General features: G+C 41.9%; 4 protein-coding genes across 4 annotated transcripts; 1 reads left to right on the plus strand and 3 right to left on the minus strand.

The window, feature by feature from the left end:
• Positions 1–230: 230 nt before the first annotated feature.
• On the minus strand, positions 231–9,420 carry gspt1 (G1 to S phase transition 1). Its single transcript, XM_079237523.1, has 14 exons — positions 8,982–9,420; positions 8,654–8,698; positions 6,800–7,072; positions 6,679–6,712; positions 6,326–6,403; positions 5,815–5,995; positions 5,391–5,545; positions 5,032–5,172; positions 3,777–3,870; positions 2,352–2,432; positions 1,901–2,074; positions 1,435–1,524; positions 1,175–1,343; positions 231–974 (listed from the first exon to the last, which is right to left on the minus strand). Exons 1-14 carry the CDS (start codon positions 9,175–9,177, stop codon positions 922–924), a joined length of 1,764 nt encoding a protein of 587 aa, XP_079093649.1. The 5' UTR covers positions 9,178–9,420; the 3' UTR covers positions 231–921.
• A 430-nt stretch (positions 9,421–9,850) lies between these two features.
• Positions 9,851–13,745, minus strand: dmc1 (DNA meiotic recombinase 1; the record flags this gene model as incomplete). The annotated part of the gene is made up of 13 exons (XM_079235313.1): positions 9,851–9,920; positions 10,662–10,778; positions 10,882–10,942; positions 11,168–11,282; positions 11,417–11,490; positions 11,607–11,698; positions 11,986–12,058; positions 12,132–12,173; positions 12,285–12,337; positions 12,866–12,948; positions 13,078–13,224; positions 13,324–13,368; positions 13,689–13,745. 13 exons carry the CDS (start codon positions 13,743–13,745, stop codon positions 9,851–9,853), a joined length of 1,029 nt encoding a protein of 342 aa, XP_079091439.1.
• Positions 13,746–14,780: 1,035 nt separating this feature from the next.
• On the minus strand, positions 14,781–17,462 carry tomm22 (translocase of outer mitochondrial membrane 22 homolog (yeast)). Its single transcript, XM_079237125.1, has 4 exons — positions 17,196–17,462; positions 16,589–16,707; positions 16,214–16,331; positions 14,781–16,013 (listed from the first exon to the last, which is right to left on the minus strand). Exons 1-4 carry the CDS (start codon positions 17,283–17,285, stop codon positions 15,939–15,941), a joined length of 402 nt encoding a protein of 133 aa, XP_079093251.1. The 5' UTR covers positions 17,286–17,462; the 3' UTR covers positions 14,781–15,938.
• A 1,296-nt stretch (positions 17,463–18,758) lies between these two features.
• Positions 18,759–21,950, plus strand: maff (v-maf avian musculoaponeurotic fibrosarcoma oncogene homolog F; the record flags this gene model as incomplete). Its single annotated transcript, XM_079238118.1, has 3 exons — positions 18,759–18,844; positions 21,232–21,315; positions 21,507–21,950. Exons 2-3 carry the CDS (start codon positions 21,283–21,285, stop codon positions 21,948–21,950), a joined length of 477 nt encoding a protein of 158 aa, XP_079094244.1. The 5' UTR covers positions 18,759–18,844; positions 21,232–21,282.
• Positions 21,951–22,332: the final 382 nt, after the last annotated feature.

Consider the following 22,332-nt stretch of genomic DNA (forward strand, 5'->3'; position numbering starts at 1 on the left):
ACTAAATGTTGTATATAATGCTAAAATAGATTACAAATGTACGGCATTCATAAAGGGTAAAAACAGAAGCTTCTTAGTTTGATTTATGAGTTGCAATACATCTATTTATATTAATACTAAAACAAAGGATAATTCACTTCTATAGTGAAATGCTAATAATATTCAAAAGGAAATGTCATTAATAGATACATTGGTCATTGATCGCTCATCCCAAATGGGAAAATTTATTAAAAGGGAAACAAATACACCTTTATGTTGCAGCTTGATCATTTATTTTCAGTTTAGATTATGTAACAGCTGTGTGTCTGTTTCTGTGAATGTGTTCATCCATGGTTCATGAGTAAGTAGTATGTGAGCTCAATCCAATTAAACCATATCATGTGGAGAGGGACCGAATTAAAAATTCTAGCAATATCTAAAACCAAATCAAATCTCCGTTGGATTCTCAATCCCACTCTTAAAACGGGAGATGTACTCTGCAAATTGTTATTACAGGCTAACTCTGGTCTTTTGCAGTATATGAAATCATTCTGTAGATTCAGTTTTTTTCGTCCCCAAACTCAGTTACACTGCATCCATCTCCATTCTAAAAACAAATGGCGTGGCCAGCCGACTGCGCGGTTAGCCGTGGGAGTACAGAAGGGGGCGTGTAGCTACATTAGTGGCATAGCTGAGCTCTCAATATGAGAAAGCTGACACACTGGACTTGGTCTCTAGTTTCATATTGTTCATCATAAAAACTGATTCAGTCTTGTTTTCTTCATTTGACGCAATTTTAATCTCCTTCATCACTCCTCGTTGTCATTGCTCTTCTCTTCAGCATAGTTGAGTGTAAAGAGAGTAGCTGTTTGGGTCGGCTCTAGCAGCGTTTCTCCCCTGGTAACGGGTGGAAGAACTCCATGCATGCTGCCACTGTTGCATTTAGTCCTTTTCTGGCACCAGCTTCAGCACTTTGCCAATGGCGATAGTTTTGCCTATAGAGAGAGAAGTGAGAGACATAATGGAGAATCAAATCATTGGAGGAAAAAAAAAAAGCCTGATATGCACACAGAATCAAGTAAATAGACAATTTATTATCTCTGCGGTAACATCTATGTCCGTGAACAAGATGTGCAAAATCTATTAGTTTTAAGATAAACATGCTCAAAGTGTCTTACACCCACAGTGCCCTTACCTTCATCTCGCAGTGTGAATCGTCCCATCTGAGGGAAGTCTTTGAAGGTCTCTAAGCAGATGACTCCAGCTGCCCGAAGCCTGGCGATGCACACCTGATCCTGCTTAACAAAGCGCGGTCGTGTTTTGCTTTTCTCCCCCGTCTTCTTGTCCACCAGACAGATTAAGGCCTGCAGTCAGGATTTAAAGTTTAGAACCCAGATACGCTCTGATAACGTAGAATGCTTCAGCAACAGCTTCGAAAGCGGCGCGGTAACTTACTGAGATTTGCACTTCTTCGATGCAGGTGTGGATATGAAGGACTGCATTGTAACCAGGACAAATGATTGATTTGTGCTCAATTATGACGATCTGAAATAAAAAAGGGAGAAAGTTCAGAGATTAAATCACAATCCGTTGATTTGACATCATCATAATACTTTATTATAGCATTGAAATAGAGCTGGCTATATCAGTTCATATATTAGTTCATTATCTATACTCTCCGCATCTTCAAATTAGTCAAAAACAAGCTACCGAGTACCAAATAGGTTTAAAATGTGTCTTTAACTGATCAAATCGGTTGAAATCGACAGCTGGACTCTCCACCCCACACTCCTGTTGGCATTAACTTGAATAATTGAACGCTAATTAAGCCTCAACCTGAAGAGATTCATTAAAAGTCCTATGTACGATGAGGACATAGTTGCCGGCGTGCAGTGACTTTGGTCGTCTGTCGCTGATGTACCTGTGCGTCGAAGGTGCGACCGGAGTGGCAGAGGTTGTCAGGGCTGCACAGGATAAAACCGGGGAGGATTTCTTCCTCCTCGATGCCCTTCAGCCTCAACTTCAGATTCTCCCCGGGACATGCGTCGTCTGTCTCCACATCGTCACTTAGCAGGATCAGTACCTCCACTGTGTGCTGCAACACACACACACACACACACACACACACACACACACACACACACACACACACACACACACACTCTAATAAGTATATTTGAAATAAACATATTACTGTACACAAACAGGCTGCTGTTACAACAGAAACTATATATTTTTTTGTGACAGGATCTTCTTTCCATCCAGGCTGCAGTAAATAAAAAAAATCAAGAATGAGACCGTGGAGTTATTTACAGTGGGAGGTTTATTGGTCCCTTGTGAGAAGGAGCAAAGTCATACAAAGGAGGTCTCACCCTGTTTGGCATCATGACCAGCTGCTGGGCTTTACTGATGCATCCAGACTCCAGCTTGCCGAGAATAACTGTTCCCATGTCCTGCAAGGACACAAACATGTTATAACGAAGGATCAGAGCAGGTCAGCGTTAGCCATCAGTAACGTCATGCATACAAGTCACATTATGCATCCTGTTTTATGAGAGGCCCATGATATCTGTGGTAGAGTAAAACATCATCGTGGAAACCTAATGCATTCTGGGAAACACAGCATTTTGTCACTGTCCATTGAAAACCATGTATTCTGTTTTCACACAACAGCAGGCAAATATTAGCAGGCTAATGTTATGTTAATGCTGATGATTACTGTTGACCTTCAGAATGAAAGCAACTGTTCACTTTGGCTTTCTCGCACTATTGTCCTTTACACAGTATTTGTGTAACTTTAACAGATAAGCATGTTGAGCACCTCAAAAGGAATCGTTTGCCACAAAATGACCGTTTGCATGTCTGTTACTCAAGCCCTTCTCGCATGCCTCCACGATAAACAAAGAATCAAAAATGGAGAGAAGTCTTGAGACTTGAAGTTTAGAGCGGCACCCATTTACCTCGATTCATCTTGCAGGCATGTGAGATGAATTGAAGTAAATGGGGGCCACATTTAACTTCAATTAAATTTCTCTGCGAGTAATTGATATACAAATGGTCATTTTTTGGGTGAAATAGTATGTTTGTGTGGAGCAGTCGAGAACAATGGAAGAGTCATGTGTGGCTTTACACATGATTCTGACACAATGTTTAGAATAATGTGGAAATTTAGAAGATAATTTTTGATCACAGTTGACAATTAGGATTTCCAGCATCCCTTTGCATAATAATAATAATAATAATAGGGGAATCATTATTTTAGTCACAGCTTGATTGCAGAATGCTTGCTGTATGGAAGACTTGGCTAGTCCATTAGTATGCAGCACCCACTTTATTGAACCATAATCCCTGTATACAAGGAGAACTGCAGTTGGGACTACTTATTAAACAACTTAAAGACAAGATGATAACAAGAAAAGATGATACGTGGAAAAGGGAAAGATGATTAGTGTCGGGAGAACTGAAGGACCTCCAAAATAACTCCACCAACACTTACAGAATGTGTTGAACTGCTTCCAACATCTAAACTGAGGCAAATGCCAAAACGCTGAAATATCTTTAAGAGAAATGACTATGCAGAGGCTGGTGTGTGTGTGTGTGTGTGTGTGTGTGTGTGTACACATTGCTCTTGGAAAATGGCCCAACAGGAAGGAGAATGACAAACTGGAGAGGGAACATAAAAAGATTTTTGCCAAAAGAAATTGGACGCCCACACAGTGCAGCGGAGAAGACAAGCTGCCACAGATTTCAGATTTTTCTCTCTTTAGAAAGAGAACACATGGCCTCCAGCTGCTCACCTTGTACTTGTCTACAATAGGTAGTCTGATTGGTCCATCGGTGGATCTGGTGAAGTTTGGCAAACTGTCCAGATGGGCAATAAATGGCAAACCCCTGGTAAAGAACAAAAATCACCAGTCACAAAAAAAAATCCACTTTTTATTTCTATTGTCAGAAATGTCTTCATGATTGTCTGAACACGACCGACTGTGCGATTGGTGACAGCCTGTGACTTGTTTCCAGTGCATTCTAAAATAATGAATAAATACAACCGTGATCCTTTTCTGTCTACTATCTTATGCAATCATGTGCACAAGTTACAATTTATCTTTGATTCCTGTCATTAGTAGATCTCCTTTAAAGTTTAGATTAAATGAAATATGCTCTTTTAAGCCTTTAACATCACATTCCTGTCTTATTGTGCACCTATATAACAATATAAGCATTCTTCTTTCTAATCTTGTGTCCAAAATGTTATAAGCTTTTCTTCCTGTAAAACAAAATATGCGAAATATGAATGGCGGTCCAATCAAATGGGAAGGATTAGAGTAAAATTCTTTTTGTAAAAAGTACACCACTCAGATACTCCGTTTCACTTGGGAATACTTCACAGAATTGGTAAAAAGCGTCACTGAAATGTCTTTTATGAATATATTATCTATAAAATGTGCAAGTCTGTACTCTGAGCAAATGTAAAGGTCAGACCAGAAGGCCTGTATGAGATGGAGATGTGTGATGGGCATGTGATCGTGTTTGGTGGCCTAATTCAACATCATCATAAAAAAGGAGCGCGCCCTCGTTGGGTGAGTACATGTCAGTCGACAGTATGGAGCCGCAAGATTACGAGGAACACATACGTCCCATTATAAAGAGGCAGATGCCAATAAGGGCGCTACTGCGAATCAACATTGTGTCAGCGGCGCATACCGGAGCTTTCTGATCACCTCTGGGAAACAAGAGGAAAACTGTGCCAGAAAACAGAGTGATAACGACATAGCATTAAAAAGGAATAAAACTGCTGGCAGGTGAACTAGGTATCCTGAAGGTAGCTTTCACGCAGCCTCGACCATGCACTCAACACTTCATGCTCATCGTGCCCAGAGTTAAAAACATGGCAGCTGAAAGATTTCCCTATGATTCACTTTGTTAATAGGAAACAAAAGTAATCATTGCTCAAGTTAATTGAGTGTGTGTAGCCGGTGGCAAATAACTGCGCAGTATCTAAACCTGACAATACTGTACTGCCATACAGAGCCGTCCACAGAGCCCACTTACGTGTACCAGGGGCACTCAAGTACAGGGTCCTTGAGGTTGGAACCTGTGAGTCCAGAGCAAGGCATAAAATAGATGTCCTTCTTAGGGTTGAAGCCCACCTTCTTTAGAAACGGAACCAGCTTCTCCTTACACTCTTCATACCTGCAGCAAAGCATTGGAAAAAAAAGATTATTTACTAAAATATGAAATGCATCATGAATCTTGAGTCAGAAGTCTTGTGAGAGGTATAGAAGTAACATCTGAAACAGAAAGTCAATACCAATTTGTATCTTTGTAATTGATTGTTTTAAGAAATAAAGTGTGGAAAGGCCACTGACTGAGCATTAAAGCCAACATAAAACCCAAAAGTCCTACTTCACCTTTCTAGGCTCCAGTTGACTGTGGGGTCATCCATCTTGTTGACCAGGACAATGAGATGCTTGACTCCTGCGGTTTTAGCCAGCATGGCATGTTCCCGTGTCTGTCCACCCTTCTCAAAGCCGGTCTCAAACTCCCCCTTTCTTGCTGAAATCACCTGATACAAACCAATAAGGGAGGCAAAAGGTAATTCCAGCATTTAGTGACATTTAAAGAACCTAGTTATACAATATATAATAAAGAGGGTCAGTGGAAATTGGATTCTGCGTCTGAGGTGGTTTGAGAAGTTTCCACGGACGTTTATACTTTTTTCCTGAGCATCTCACCAGTGGAATAATTTAGGAATAAATGTACAAGATGTATATGAATCACTTCTCAGAGGTTTAGGGCTAGTTAGCGTTAGTTTTATGTCCCTGTCCATCTCACCAGGACGGCCAGGTCGGCTTGTGACGCTCCACCAATCATGTTGGGGACGAAGCTCTTGTGTCCTGGGGCATCCAGGATCGTGAAATGTTTTTTCTCCGTCTCAAAGTAAGCTCTCCCGACCTCAACCGTCTTGCCTTTGTCTCTCTCCTCCTGGTTTGTGTCCAGCGCCCACGACAGGTACCTGCAATGACCAAATTTACTTATTAATTTGTGTTTTTCATAACTCTGTTATGAGGCGCTTAAGATTGCTGTGCCAAACAAGCCTGTTGTAATCAACACCTTTGTGATATTTGCTTAAATGATTCACATTGAACTCCATGGTGATTAGCTGGCAAAGGAAAAAAACAAACATGCAAAACAACATATGGTAGGTCCAATTTAATGCTTCGGGGACTTTCATTAAAATAATTTAAGCAGCTTACTGCAATTTGTTCCCATATATTAATACTTAACATCCAAATCAAATGCATGCTGTTTTTATACAGAAGAACATAAGGATTGCCGTTCTCACCATGTCTCCCTGTTCTTTTCTTTCGCTTCTCTTTCATACTTTTCCAGGGTTCGCTTTTCCACCATTCCAGTTAAATACCTAGAAGGAAGAAAACAAAGAAAGGTTCTCAAAGCCTCATTTATTGTATCTTTGTCCTTATGGAGGCAAAGGTGAAACTGAGGCTAAAACCGGAAAACATTGTAGCTGACAGACAGTGGCAACAATTAACATTTACTTTTGTTGTTTGACACAGTTTCATTAAACGAAAAACAAACTCAAAAGGGTCACTCCACTAGTTTCAGAAAAATACTGGATGTTTTTATCCTGCAGCCCTGTGACCAGGCAACACCGAATGTGAAAAATGCATTACTCACATGATCTGTCCTCCAATAGTGGATTTACCAGCATCTATGAGATATAAACAGATATAAACATCATGAGGTGAAAACGCTCTACAATCCTTGTAAGATGAATGAATACAGAAACGAGACGCACCCACGTGACCGATGAAGACCACGTTCACGTGTTCCTTCTTGGGGGCATCCGGCGGTGCCGGCGCCACCTTGAGCATGGGCATCTCCTCCTCTTCCTCCTCCATCATCTCCTCGTCCCTCGCGGTGCCCTCGTCACTGGCTCCTCCTGAACCCAGGTCCTCCTGTCCACCTCCTTCTCCTCCACCTCCTCCTTCTCCCCCCGGCTCCTCCTTCTGCTCCCACGTCTCTTCCTCTGTGGTCATGTCTGCCTCTGTGCCTCCATTCTCCACTGGAGCTGGAACCATCACAATTGCACAAAGATGTGGAACAAGATCCTCTTTGTTACACACATTGAGCATGTAGAGAAACCTTATTCCTTCTTCAAGTCTTATTTCCAACACCATTATCATTTACGTGTTCCATTTTTGACATTATGAGTGTAATTATATGGTAATTATTGGGTGCTATGCAGGTGTAATGATGTCTTTTGATTCTAAATGTATCCTGATTCCAGGGAACCAGCTGTAAGAATGCCTTTACCTACAGTAACTTCAAGAAAACTAATTGTCGACACTATTTACAAATGTTACAAGTCTAATTAATCAATGTGTTATCCAATCTGAGTGAAATAAATGATTTTGCTGTCACAACAGCTGGCCAACCACACGGTCAACTGTAGATTTTCTTCTAACGTGGATAAATTTGGGTTATTCTAATCTTAAAAACTTATCAAAACCTAAACTATGACACTGGCATTTGATTTCCATGTTCACCGACTACTATTTGACCTGTGCCTTGATACTGCATACGTGTCATATAAAAGACCTCGATGATAGCGCATGCTCCTACAATTATTGAGCATTTGCCTTCACAGATCATTTAAAGAGTTGCAGGACTTCACCGCTTGTGCTCTGCAGTTAATCGTTCATTAACCTTGTCCACTTGTTAGAAACACAATCGATGCAAAGTTCTGCTGAGCAAACAAGTACAACTAAAAGAAACAGAATACACTGTGACAATGCTACGCTGAAATCTGCTGAGCCGTGCAGAAGAGGCATCTTCCCATGGCAACAAATAAGCCTCCCATTTTCGTAACTATGAAATTATGCAGCCCAGCAGTCATTCACAAAGCCCATTTTCCTCTCAACCCTCCTGATTTATAGTCAGACAGCGAGATTTTGCTGATGGCAGCTCAGAAAAGCCATTCGTTCCCAGACTTTGTCAACAGTCTCATCACGCTGTAATTATGATTTTTCTTTCAGACATGTTTAGAGAAATTCAACGAGGTATTAGAACAAACATCTCTATGAACATGCCTGTAGGAAATGCAATACAAAAGGAAAGGTGTGCCCCGTCTATACAGTACATCTGATCTTTTGTTCTCCCTGTGTCCCTCACTCTGTCCAGCTGCAGTGCTCAGCCACTCTATTACAAAACAAAAACACCTCCAGCTTCCTGTAACTTGAGTAGAGGCGCACCACATCTCTGTCAGTGCAAACATGTGAATGAACCGGACTGGGACAAATTAAAACGAGGCAGCACAAAGTGGTTGAACAACAGCAGGCCTCGAACTTGTGCCAATGGGATGTCTATTTCTGGCATGGACAAGTGATGTTGCATCATATTATTCGTAGGCCCGTGCACATAGGTTTACCTCGGCCAGCAATCCAAATATGGCTCAGTAAGTGAACCCTACAAGACTGGAGCATCCGAGCTCTCCCAGTCTGCATGAGGTTTGTTTCTGAGATTACAAATCTGGCCGCAGGTAAATGTACACACCTGAGCCAATAACCACACCTGTCCCGTGGGAACACAACCTGACCAGTAACTTGATAACCTTAAACACCGTGTAGAGCACCCCGTGGACCATGCATACCGGCTGTTTCTGCCACCTCCATGCTGGCAACTGGATCAGGGGCACCTTTAAAGAGAGAAAAGCAGAGCATGTCAAAACTTTCATAAATATTAATTTGACACGTGTTTTCAGGTGACGCCTTGTTGCGGCTGTTGACTGCGTTATAACGCAACTATTTAACCGTTAAAACACGAGACTATCACTCGAGCCGACTTGTTGACGAGTTCGTGGGAATGCGATAAGTGTGGCACCGTGTGGACGCAGCCGAGAGGAAGGCTAACGTAGCTGGATTAGCACGCGAGCTAGCAAGTTAAGCTAACTTCCAGCCAGCTGTCTGGCATCCACCCACCGTCTGAAGGCGGACTTTCCTCGGCTCTGGCTTGATTGAAGCTCGGTATGAACACCGCGGCGTTGACGTTGGGGACAAACGGCTTGGCGTTGACGTTGAGGGCAGCGAAGGCGGACGGGAGCTCCGCCGCGGCAGCAGGGGCCTCGGCGTCCTCCTCCAGCTCCCACGAATCCGGGGCTGTGTCTCTCGGGTCCATCGCTCCTTTGGCCAGAGTTGACAAGCTCTCCGCTACCGGCGAGGTGGGTGCTGTTTACCGTTCCGTGAAAACGCGTTTAGTTGCCGGTGTGTTTCAGACTCTCAGCAGCACATTTGGTGAAGTTCCCATTGCTTTGTTAAGCCTTGCTTTTGCAAGCATATGGATCCCGTAGCCGACGAGAAGTGGCGTACAGCCGCTGCAGTTCCTGCAAACACCGCTAGAGGCCAGCACCGGCTTGACGGCACCATGGTGTCACCTCTTTACACGTCTCTTCATCTCTGGAGGGAAGTTGAGCTAAATTAAGGAACTTTAAACTAGGAAAATAAAGTGCACCACAGAGACATGTCTTTTTTGTGTTTATTCCAACATCAAAACACAGGAAAAAAAGTGTAGAATAAATACATCAAAAGTACCATGGTACTAGATTGTCAGTGTAACTTTAAGAAGTTAATATATTATATCAAAGTTATAAAACTCAATAAATAAATCCCTTTAAAAAATACCTGAAATAACTTTAAACGTGTGGTAACAGGGGACTGGACTATGTGAACATGTATATTATATAAAAGTTATAAAACTCAATAAATAAATCCATTAAAAATACCTGAAATAAATTTAAACTGGTGGTAACAGGGGACTATGTGAACATGTGTGTCTCTCTTCCTTTTATCCTTCACTCTTTGGCATCAGTAACTCCTCCAGCAGAGATGGCGAATGTGGCCTCATTCTCAGGCATATCGGGACTAGAGGATATCAAGGAGAGATAAATGTGAGTCACAAATGTTTTCACTATTCAAATAAAACTATTATGAAGCTCCGAGGTCATGTCGAAGCAACCCCTTTTAGTTTACTAAGACTACGCTTGAACCACCAAAGGTGTCTTTAAAGATACATTTTCATATTAGGACTATGCGGATGGCGAGCAGGTACAAAGATAGGCTCATCCTCAAAATGGATTGTTTAATACTTAAATCACAAGATAAGTTTTGGGGTGGGATATTACTTTAGGACACACAAAAAGCAATGTTAAACCCTTTCAGGCCTTTAACTTTCACATGATATGAGACCTTGTTGTGATATCACAACATCTATCAAGATGGAAAATCTTATATGTCTTCTGACATCATAGTAAGGGGAAGTGAAACTTTAACTGTACTTCAACTATTTAGTATAGTATTTAATACAATTGTTATGGGAGTAAAAGTACTAATTGCTTTGTTGTTATTGTTGTTTTTACAGTTTACAGTGTGGGTTTTCTTGTAAACATGTTATATGAAATGTCTTTGTTTGCATGTGATTTATGTAAAAAAGTGTATGTTTTAAGATGTATGCCTGATGTTTACACAGGTGTTCTTATTTTATGTGTTTTATTGTGATGTCTGGTCTTGATGCAGCAGTTTCCCCTTCATGCTGTGCATCATAATTAATTGAATCCCAAAAATCTTGCATTACCAATGTTCTTTAAAAAATAAACAGCCAACTACCTATCAAATATTTTGGCAATTCTCATCTCCGCACGCCCTTTCCTCAAGCTGATCCGTGTGGTGGAGGCGTGGGCCAGGATATGCCCACCAATTGGCTTCTTGGGATCAGCTTGAAACCTAAAACGAGGAAAGAAAAAAAACATCTCATCAAAGCTTCAAACAATGACAGAAAACAGAATTTCATAGACAAAGTGTGTTTGATTTATTCATAATGACTTACGACATTCCTGCACCGGGATCAGCTGTCATTTGGTTGGTGATAAACACGGCTACGTTGTACTCTAAGAAAAACATAAATGAAAACCAAACATGGGCAAAATATGTCATTATTTGGAACAATACTCCTTTATGCATATTTGAGACGAACCATGTGAGAGACACCAAAGCTGAATTAGTCAACAAACAGCAATATTAATTTCAGATATTCACTGCACATCCCAGTTAATATATATGGCTGATGTTTGTGATTTTACAAATTTGCACATAAGCACAGTCATGGTTCAGACCTTCAGAGATCTTCTGCAGCCTGGAGAGCATCTGGGCCAGTTTCTGCTGCCGCTCAGCCAGCTCACCTCGACCAGAAAAGTCTACTCTGAACAGAGCCATGATGGAGTCGATGATCTGGAAACAGGGAGGAGCAGAATATCAGAATGTATGCGTAGCTTCACAGAGAACTACTAAAACAGAGGGGGGACATAAAACCACAGACATTATGAATATGTGAAGACGTTCCTCTACTTCAATCTGATACTCACCAAAAGTTTGAACACTCCTCCTTCTTCATGGAATTTGGCAGCTACAAAGTCCAACAGCTCCATCTGGTGTTCACCTGAGAAGCGCCGTAAAGACAAAAGTTGAATACAACCAAATATTTCAAACTGCTCTTCCTTTGCACAACACAAATGTGTCACAGTTCTGCGGTCAAAATGAAGTGTATGTTTGTACTGGTGTAGGCCCGGGCATAAAGCACGTTGTCCAGCACAGCACCGTGGTCCACATTAAACCTGTCAGCGATGTCTTTCAGTCTGTCTGGACGACTTGGACCAGAGTCAAGGATGACGTGAAACAGAACAACAGCAAGAAAACACACTGACACACACATAAACAGTCTTTGTATAGTCACATGAGGACAACTACTGGAGAAACATCTCTCATAAACATGTTTTCTAAATCAGCACATGGTAGGGTGATATGTATGGGGCAATGCAGCGCTATCTATAGCCAGGGTTTTTCCTGGGACAACAAATAACAAACACCTGACCAGTTAAGAGCAATAGTCGATTAAAACACCGACCAAACTGCACATCAATCATTGTGAGGATACAAGGTGTTCTCTGTGTCAATGAAGACGACTTTCCCGCCAGAGTAGCCATCCTCGCCTGGCAGCTGAGCAGTGACTGGACAAAACAACATCTGTGTTATTAGACTTCCCTTCCAGGCAGCCATTTTCAAAAAAGGCTCCTTACTTACCACAGAACGTGTGAGACAGCTGGGTTTTCCCTGTGCGGAACTCTGTAGGATGAAATAGTGGAGTAATAGTGTTGAGCAGTGCTGAAAACTGAGTGATATTAAAACAATATGACCACACACAGTATGTTTAGCTATTGGAAGACATCTCCTCACCCCCAAAGGCCTCCGTGATAGCCATACTCTCTATACCTCCACCCAAAAGTTTACTGTAGAGATAAAAGACACAAGTTGTAACATCTTTACTTCAAATCAGTAATATTTTAACAGATTCACTATCAGAGAAACTAACTTGTCATTTTTCATCCACCTAGCAACAGCGTCTGCTGGTTAATCTCAATGTTTTGAAAAACTTCACCATACCATCCAATTACATATTACAGTAAAACTAAACTTCCAAACATCAATCAATTTTAAGTATCAGTGTAGTTATTGATGTGGATTAAATAACTCAGCAAATTGAGGGGAGGGGTTCATTGTTCTTTTCACTTTGCTCAAAAGGTTTAACAATTTACGAACAAATGAACTGTAATGTCCACGATGAGCCACATTTCAGCTGCATCATATCAGAACAACTTGAATCACGGAAGATTCTCTGTATTGCTTCACTATATCTCCTACTTTGAGTATATGGAATATGTAATTTTGAATGCATAAAATACAAACAAACAAGTAATATGTTCAGCAGTGTAAATCCTAGATTCTACGTGGAATCAACATTAAGAGCAAAACTTAACTCAAACTCCTGGCTGCCGGTTGTGATGTTGAACACTTGCTTCCTCTTCGTACTGTACTCAAAGGCGGTCTGGAAACCAATATTCTACAATGTAAAGAAAATCATCTAATAAAAACAAAATATTCTCGAGTAATTCAGTTTTAAGGTCACCAGAATAAAGTAGTACTTGCTGAAGAATGACATTAAACGAACAGTAAAAAAATCCCCTTTTACCAGCATTTTCCCAGCAGCCTCCTTGATCTTTTCCACCTTTGCCTCTGACAGGCCCTTGATGTTGCACAAAGCCTTTCGAGTCGTCATCTGGATCCCCTTTATAGTGCAGATACCCACTAACTTCATCTTTTTAATGTCTGCCATATTCTGTGGTCACGTGTAGGAAGGACAGAGAATATTTACATAGACAACTGACTTTTGATCTGATGGGAAACCCTGTCTGTCACAGCCCTGCTATTTACTCACAATCCCATGTTTCTGGAGGAGGTCAATGTCCTGGAAGAAGGTTTCCTGTTAGATTTGAAGACACATTCAATCTAGTTAGTTGCTGAGAAGTAAACTTGATTATTGAGAAAGTTTACCATTAAAACATTTGTAATATAACTTACTATATATATATATATATATATATATATATATATATATATATATATATATATATATATGTAGCTATGTAAATAAAAATAAATGGATTCTGGTCAGCTTGGTCATTTCAGATGTCCGACAGCCTAACCTAATATTGTATAGCTGTGGGGGATTTTTCTAGTCAGGAAACGCCAATGTTAGTTAGTAAAGATAAATGGTAATGCTTAACTATAATATTGTCTCACCTCTTCATCCTGAAAACTAGTATCCTCTTCAACAACCTGGTCCTCAGCAGCTTTCATGTTCAATGTAGTATGGGCTAAACGTTGAAGACAAAATGGATTTTTTCTGATTCAGTTTCTTTAGCCAGGGTCAGCTAACGCTCAGCTAACTAAGTTAATGTAGCTAACGCCAACCTGTCTATGTAAACTTATATCTTATCAAGCTGTAGTTACTATGGTCTTTCAGCTGCTTTCAACATCAACACGACGGTCATTAAAACTAACAAAACTAGGACTCTTGCTTTTTAAATTACGTTTAAACGACAGGAGATACTGACTAAAACATACAAGTTAGAGGGCAGAGTGCTCTTCAGCTGGTGAAGGAGCTCGCGTGAGACAACTGGCGGGAATTCGTGATTTTGTTCTGTTAAAGTGCAGTTGGAAATTATATACTTATCATTTGAACGAACATAACCGATGGATGTATCGTGACGTTGCTAACAATTATTACTTTTAGGTGCGAACATGCCCATCTTCATAAAGTAATTTATAAGCGTTCATAGTGATTTTCAGAAATGCTCATGAGTTACTGATCTGAGCCAAAAGAGAAAACGTTCCCATTCATTCTCACAAGACTAGGAGCTTAAAAAGAGCAGTGAATGCATCAGTGGACACTGCCGCTAAAGAATGTGTGCATAGATATTCTTTATTTTCTATCTAGACTCTTTAGTCTTTGAAAATGAATGTGATGCATTCTGGAAATGTTAAAATATGATTGTGTGGTGTCTTTAACAGGGACTAGGCATAGTTGTACGCTTGACACAATAGTAAAAACTAAAGCAGTATGACTACAATAATGGACCCTTTTCACTGCAGATACGTTAATATGCCACAGCACATGTTTTCATAGTAACATAAATCATGGCCACATTATATTTGGCTTCCAGCTCTCAGGTAATCACAACAATGGATTTAATTAATGTGTTTTTAATGCTATGAAAAGTAAAACTGTCTGCTGTTAAAGGTGTATAAGGCAATATTAGTATTAGTCCAATGCCTACATTGAGACATAAAACATCTAAAATTTGTAAAAACAACAAAACAAGTATAAGTATTCAGTCATTCCTTCATTTTAATATTAGAAAACTTTAATTACTTATTTGTTGATGTATTTAATAATATAATTTAGTCTTGTCTGTCATTAAATCCCTACTTCATGCCATTTGATGACATAATCAACACACTGAAAGTAAACACTTAGCTTTCCATTTGATTTGGTGTTTTAATTACCGCAGTCATGTTGACCAGAAAACAGAGACATGTGTTTGCTCAATGAAAAGATGAAAAATTGTAAATTCACATGGATGGCAAAAGAGAACAGAAAATAACAGACTGGACATGTCAGGACTGTATTGAGACATTTAGCATAAAATGTCCATCCACCACCATAACATGTCAAAAAACGTATGTCATGCTCTTCAATGACAATATAATTTCACTTTTCACATACCATCAAAAGAAAAGGACCAACCAATCTCTGAATAATTTAACACCATGGAATCTGTTGTTGCTGCATTATACAATCTGTTGCTTAAAATGTAAGCAATGTAATCAATCCAATAACTGAAGTGAGAGACATTGCACTCCGACATACACACTGTAGATCGTCTAACTTTGAACTGTGACATGTGACAAATGTACCAATAGGAATGGGCCACATAGAAAAGAGGGGAATTTAGCTTGTTTAACTTCAAGAGGCCGTCCTGTAGACCACCGCATCTATTAATAGCGTTTACAGTCTGGTTCACAATGCATCAGACCTGTCCTTAGATGACGGTGGACAAAACTGTAAGTATAGCAATGTTCTTCAGGCTGCAAACACCAAGACATACAATTGGTAACCTTTCTGCTTTCATTGTATCCACTTATACCTCCTATCCCCTAAAGAACAAATTATTCATGTTGATTGCAGATTTATTTAAAAAATGAAAATAGAAGCAGTGCTCCTGGAATAAGTCTCTGTGTGATGTTGGAGTAAGGAGAGACAGCGAGAGAGAAGTGTTAGAAAACGCATCACACCCCCCTCCAATCCCATCAGCCAATCCAATATGTTGGAGTGGGCCTTTCATGCTGTTGACATCCAGCTTTTGCTTCTTTTTTCTTTTAAACTGCAGTTCTTTGCCCTTCTCCACGGTCTCTCTGTCTCTCCTTGCGACCGGCCCCGCTGTATCGCTTAGCAGCAGATCTCAGGTTCATGTCGGCCCTTTCCATGTCTCACATCTTGCCAGGTGCAGGAGGCATCATGCCCGGCATCCCACCGGACATTCCGGTGTTGGGCCCCAGTAGAATCTGGAAGTGAAAGAGTTGATCGTTCAGGTTGTTCATCAACGTACTCCGATGACACATTAACCCATTAGAATTTACAATCCTCGTTCATGCGACGTTCGCTCCTTAGTATGTGTCAACGCTTGCTTCCCCACATCTGTAAAACTATACGTCTGTGGTCGCCTCTCAGCGACTGGTTATTGTACGTGCACGTGATTGCTCACCTGTCTCTGCTGTTGAAGCTGCTGCTGTTCCAGCTGTAGTCTCTCTGTCTCAAACACAACAGGCAGCACCAAGATCATGAAGGAGGTAGTACCGACCCAGAGTGCCGAGCGGGAAAAACTGAAACAAGTTAACAACCTTATTAGTTTCGGATGTTTAAAATGTGCCAGTCAAAGGTATTGAGTAAGGACTTCCGTTTATAGAATTAGCCTCCAGTGATACATAATGCGTAACTGTTTGGAAGATGGGAGTCTGACTTCAGAAAACAAATACAGGACCACTGGCGGCTGCTGGGATCAGACGCATTAGTAGTTAATCTCGTGATCCACTGGAGTAGCATAACACTCTGCAGTGACAAAGTGAGACATCAGATTTACCCGTAAAACGTCTTGGCCAGTGAGACAGAGCATGATGCAGACACCTCAGCAGCAGTGCGAATGGTGTCGGGGAACATCTCCGTCAGGCCCCACAACCTCTCCATCAGCGTCTCATCCAGCTGAAGGACACAAATACGGATCAGGCACAACGCTTAATTGATACAAAAAGACGGAGTACGCACCCAAGCAACAGCTCCTATGAATAAAAGGCAAACAGAACAAAATAAATCCACATTCATTTATAAACTAAATTGTAAATATAGTTCCATATAGCCCATCCGGAAGTTTGCGACAGGCTGGTTTAGCTGGTGTTAACACTGATACATTGCTGCTAATCTCATGGCATGACAGTGGAAACACTGCTAGTTAGATTAAACAATGTTTTAACTATTTAACATGTACATACGCTTGCAACAGACTCTGGACTCATTCAGGGTTTGTCACAGTCAGAAAACCTCAGGTGCTAACTATCAAATTAGCATTGGTATAGCCGTGTTAGCTAGCAATGCTTAGACGAGAAAGAACAGTGCGACATAACTGTGTTACGTTATGGCTCTCTATTTTTCGTTCACATTTCCGAAGTACCCCAGAATGACTAGCTACAAACATCTTCATCTTCGTCGTCGTCAAGCTCGTCCTCGGGGGGCCGGGTGGACACCGGGCCCGCAGCGGGGGAAAGCTCCTCAATCGTGGGCATGTTTCCTGCTCGCCCGCTCCTCTCGGTCGGCCCTGGATCAGCAGCTGTGTGCGCGCGGCGGGGAAAGGTCGCTGGAGAACACGGTGAAGCCGACAGTCCGTTCAGTGCGTTTCTGAAGGCTTCCCACGGGCTTTCATCCAAGCTAATGCTAGGAGGCGTGCATCTGTTCAACGACAGTCCGAGGTCACAGTGGGAAAACGTGAGGTTTGTCGGGGACGCATTACGACAGCGGGGCAGGGGTCAGTTTGTACGTCACCCGGAAAGAAACAGCGCCCCCTGTCTGTGCGGCTGTCCCACAGCAGCCGGTGGTAAAGGTTAATTTAGTCTCGCAGTGAGTCCACGGCTTCCCAAGTAGTCATAAAAGACAAATCAACAGTTTATCGGACCTTAGATTTATACACCTTGTTTAAATTGCGGATACAATTGCATTCTCAAGTAATATAGATGATTATATCCTAAAACATCTGTGTATTGTTGGAACAATACATATAAATACGCATTTTTAGAGCACTAGCACATGCTAATAACACTTGTTAAGGATTGGAAGAACACCCAAAAAACGGGTATCATAATATTGGCTATTATTTTAGGGTCTATTTTATGTTTGACATGACCAAATGTATCAACGTTTTGCAACTCGGTGGGACTGGAAAACAGTCAGGAAATATGATTTTTTTTTTTTTTTTTAATTATTCACGTTTCCTCTTATGGTTTAAAAATAAACTCAGCTCAAATGGAGGCTACCAGCCCCATCGGACAAACCAATGAATGGCATTCTCTCAAAATATGTACAACATTGTATTTCAGAGTAGAACCATTGGTCCTAATCCCGATGTTCAACATACACATTTTAACTGCAGGTGCATCAAAACATATATATACTTAAATTGAGCATATTCTGAAGTAGGCTATTTTTGATACATGCTTTGTCCTCTATGGATATTCATTCATATGTTTTTTGACAGCTACACAAGATTACGGAAAACATAAATATCCCTATATAAATCAACTAGTCCCAGGATAATCCTTAATAAGTAATATAAAATCCCTTCATGAGAAAAACATACACCTACGTGGTTGTCTGTCGTGCAGCAGGGAAAGCGAGTCCCCTATAAACGCACTTTTCATCAAATGCGACACTTATACTTAAAACAATGAGTGCATGTGTTTGTGGGAAGTGTGGGTTTTATATTTGTTTTTGTTGTTAGATTCTGCCTGATTTTTAACTTCCCCATTGTATAGTTTCTAACGCTTGTCTCAGAAAAGTGTGACCCTAAATCCTTTCCCAGTATTTTTACCCTTTTTTCAGAGAAGTTGTTGTTGCTGGGAATAAAAGGGGGGCTGGTCATGGAAAAGTTCTGGGACGCAGGGATTCCTTGTTTACATCCTCTCGGAGTACGCCGCGGGGGCGGAGTTGGCTCCGCCCTCATTCTTTAGACCTGACGTCATTGTCGCTTGTGTTTTTTGTGAATGAAAGAATCCAACCTCAGAGAGCAGCGGAGTAATTCCGGGAAAAGGCGGACTGACATTTTGTCGCGAGCGTCGCGTCGACCCAGCAGGTAAATTATATGTTTGACTAAATATTAAACGTTTAAATATCTAGCTTGAATTTGATGAACATAGACAGACACTAGGGGACTTATTTCCGCCGGGGGCTCGCCAACCAACCAAGGACGAGTGAGCAGGCAGCTGTTTGCTTTAATCTCCTTTAGGTTAGCTCGCCCGGAGCCGTTGATGCTAAGTGCTAACAGTTAACGTTACTAGCATGTCTGAGATGCTGCTGATCATGTGGCCCCGCTCTTCACATGTACGCCTCTATAATTGTAACACCTGACTGCCAAGCGATGTCCCCACTGTTCTTTTGTTTCTATATGTTTTATAACAATTTAAATGGATTATTTAAAGTCTTACTAAAATGGATGTCGAGGGCACTCGTGATGGCTGTTTACTATAGCAGCAGCGCCTTCACCTCCTCTCCCTATAAGGATACGGGTGGATTCAGGAGGGAGCGACGTTACAGACATATTTCTAGAGACTGTCTCTTTTCGCTGTTTGTTTTTGTAGTCATTTTGATAAAAACTGAGCATATATCGGGGTGTTTTACTTTACAAACCTACGCTAACTAGCGTCAGTCGTAGGCTACGTTTGGCAGTGCTGCGTTCACTTGTTGCGTCCCACTTTGGGAGCAGAAAAGTACGTCGTCTTAAGTGATATTTATAGGGAGGCACCATCGTGGAGACCCGTTGCTGTTTGGACGGACACAGGAAAGACGCGGTCACAGCTGGTGTTCCTGGTTTGGACTGACGGGCGGTCTTTGTGGAGCTGAGCAGACGCTTTATTGCTGAATCACCCTGACTTTACGAAACGGCGGTCTGAGGGGTTTCCAGTCGGCTGCTCGGACAGCCGCTGTTCCTGCCTCCTCCACGTCCCACACATGCCGGGAAACGCAGTTAAATGTCAGCAAACTACAGACCAGACCGTTTTTTATTTAGCTCGTGTGGAGCAACGCCTACTGTACACGAGCTGTAGGCCTACATGTACCGTTAACGCCCATTTTACTGTAATGAAGTAACGTTTTTTTTTTTACGGAAATCTAAATTGTTATGGCTTTGAAACTGAGCTCAATGAGTCCTAAAAATGAAACTGACTACATGTGACTGTAACTTGAAGTACTCCTTTTGCTTCTGAGCTTCCTCCTCGGCAGCATGGAGAGCAACTGGACTCGGGGCTACTCTCTACACGGTTGTTTACACCTTCCATGCACATCCAGTTTCGTGCAACCATGCTTGTAACTTATTTTTATTTGTTCACAGTTCTGGGCTACAAAGAGACCCAACTGAAAGCCCGGTCAAATAGAAAATCCATGGTTGCAAAACCTATTCCAGTTCACACTTTCACTCTCCAAACGCTATGGAGGGAAAACCCCTGTGGTTTGATGATGTCAAAGTAAAACTTCATTCAATGTTAATGTCAGAAGACATCTTTGCTAAATGCAGTCAAACTCATTGTAGCTTCTCGTCAACATAACATGTGGTCGTTTCTATCCGGTATGATCTGGTTGGCAATTGATATCGCTAAAACAGCTTCAAGTTCAGTACAGGGTAATTAATTTTTTATCAACATGACGGTGATCTGAAAACGCAACCGTCAAATCAACCAAGAAGTGACTCGGTTGTCCCAGTTAAGTTGTTGGACTTTAATCCCACACAACAACACCTGCGAGCTGACCTTAAGACGAGTGTAGGAAGTCCCCACGCAGTCTGTGTTAACCGTTCAGCAAGAAGACCGGGAGAGTATTTTCAAACACAGCGGCGTTAAGGCGGTACAGACTTAAACAAACACTCTTCCTTCTGTCATTACAGGTTGCTGATGAAAGCAGCAATTAAAGTGTGCAAACTTACCTGATCTTGGTGTCTAGACCTCTATTTTTATTGTAGTGATTTATAGGTTTCGAGGAAAAAATAATTCGCGTTACAGAAAAGTTTCAGCTGTTTTCTATTTGAGTGGTTATTGCAATGTTGTGTTCTCTGTCACTTTAAATGTCTCTTGAAACGGTGAGAAATCTTTCTCCACAATGAAAGCTTTGAACCGTTGGGGTTGTGTTGACAAGAGGAAGTGTTGAAGGAATTGGTTAGGACACCTGCTTTGAGCAACCAAAGGGCAGACGCACGATAACTTCCTCCTCACTATTCCAGCTAACTGAGAACGGCGTGTCGCTTTCAAAACCTCCTCTTCCTTTAATATGAAACCACAGGGTTTAATGAGAGAGCGCTTTTGGAGAAGCATGAAAGATCTGTGGGTTCTCCTTTTCTTTAGCGTGCATGACTGGCTGCCTTGTGAGCGGATGGTAAATGTCAGGCCAGATCTGAACCAAAACAGCATGATTCACAAGAGTCACATGTCATAACATAAATGTTTTTTGTGTCCCGTTTCTGTTCGTCCACAGTGTCTGTATCTGTGTGGACTGGTGCGTGGAGAGGCCGAAGACAGTCGGATCATGACATCAGAAAGAAACAACAAAGCTCTGAAGGTAATGCACCTGAAATAGAACTTAGTGTTGTTATCTCAATCAGTCATGTTAAAGCCTTTGACTATTTTTGCAAGAGGGATAATGTCCATTTTGCTAATAAATAAGTTTGACCTTCCTATCAGTTATTCTTTAACGTCATCGACCTAATTTGTCTTCTCTCCTTTCTCCACGTTTACTCCCGTCTTTTTCAGGTGAAGCAGGAATGTGGTGAGAATGTGCCCGTCCTGTCGGACAGCGAGCTCATGTCCCTCACAGTACGAGAGTTGAACCTGCACCTGCGCGGCATGTCCCGCGATGAGATCCAGAAGCTGAAGCAGCGCCGGCGCACCTTGAAGAACCGGGGCTACGCCGCCAGCTGCAGAGTCAAGCGTGTGTCCCAGCGTGAAGCCCTGGAGCTGCAGAAAACAGAACTCCAGAGAGAGGTCGAGAGGCTTGGGGCCGAGAACGCCGGCATGAGGAAAGAGCTGGAGGGGCTCGGCGCGCGACTGGCCGCACTCCAGAGGTTCGCCAGGGGCCTGGAGGTCGGGGGAGGCAACCTACTAGCCACCGCGCCGCGCCTCAACACCGCGTCAGTCATCACCATTGTGAAGAGTCCGCCACAGCCTCAGCCACAGAGAGATCAGGAGCCATCCTAGAAGGAGTTGCTGGACTGGGGGGGAGGGGGGAGGGAGGGACGCACAACCTGCAATGCAAACACACATAGGTATATATATATATATATATATATATATATATATATACACACACACACAGACACATGCCGAAGAACAGGAAAACATTTTAGTAGGAAAATACTAAGCACTTGTCTGCATTACGTCTCGTTCACATTTTCAAATTCCATAGGATTTACGTCAGCGGGAGTCCTTCATTCCTGCGTGACACCGTGTCGACGGAGTGGAGCGTGCCGTCACCAGCGAGGCTACGCGTAGTTTTGAAAAGCGCCAGGAGCTGCCGAAAAAATCCACCAAGGACTGAGGTATCCTCCACTTATGCCGGTTTGGGATGCCACGGTTTAGA

The sequence above is a fragment of the Taurulus bubalis genome (assembly GCF_910589615.1).
Source record: "Taurulus bubalis genome assembly, chromosome: 2".
Lineage (NCBI taxonomy): Eukaryota > Metazoa > Chordata > Actinopteri > Perciformes > Cottidae > Taurulus > Taurulus bubalis.

What these genes read in the sequence shown, in the direction of transcription:
- tomm22 (XM_079237125.1), bottom strand. Translation starts at nt 17,285, where the DNA reads ATGCCCACGATTGAGGAGCTTTCCCCCGCTGCGGGCCCGGTGTCCACC. An exon ending in CTGGCCAAGACGTTTTACGG is followed by an intron (nt 16,332 to 16,588) that starts GTAAATCTGATG and finishes AACTTGTTTCAG; the next exon opens with TTTTTCCCGCTCGGCACTCT. An exon ending in AGCTTCAACAGCAGAGACAG is followed by an intron (nt 16,014 to 16,213) that starts GTGAGCAATCAC and finishes TTTCACTTCCAG; the next exon opens with ATTCTACTGGGGCCCAACAC.
- gspt1 (XM_079237523.1), bottom strand. Translation starts at nt 9,177, where the DNA reads ATGGACCCGAGAGACACAGCCCCGGATTCGTGGGAGCTGGAGGAGGAC. An exon ending in CTATTGTAGACAAGTACAAG is followed by an intron (nt 2,433 to 3,776) that starts GTGAGCAGCTGG and finishes GTGTCCTTGCAG; the next exon opens with GACATGGGAACAGTTATTCT. An exon ending in TCGAAGAAGTGCAAATCTCA is followed by an intron (nt 1,344 to 1,434) that starts GTAAGTTACCGC and finishes TCCTGACTGCAG; the next exon opens with GCCTTAATCTGTCTGGTGGA.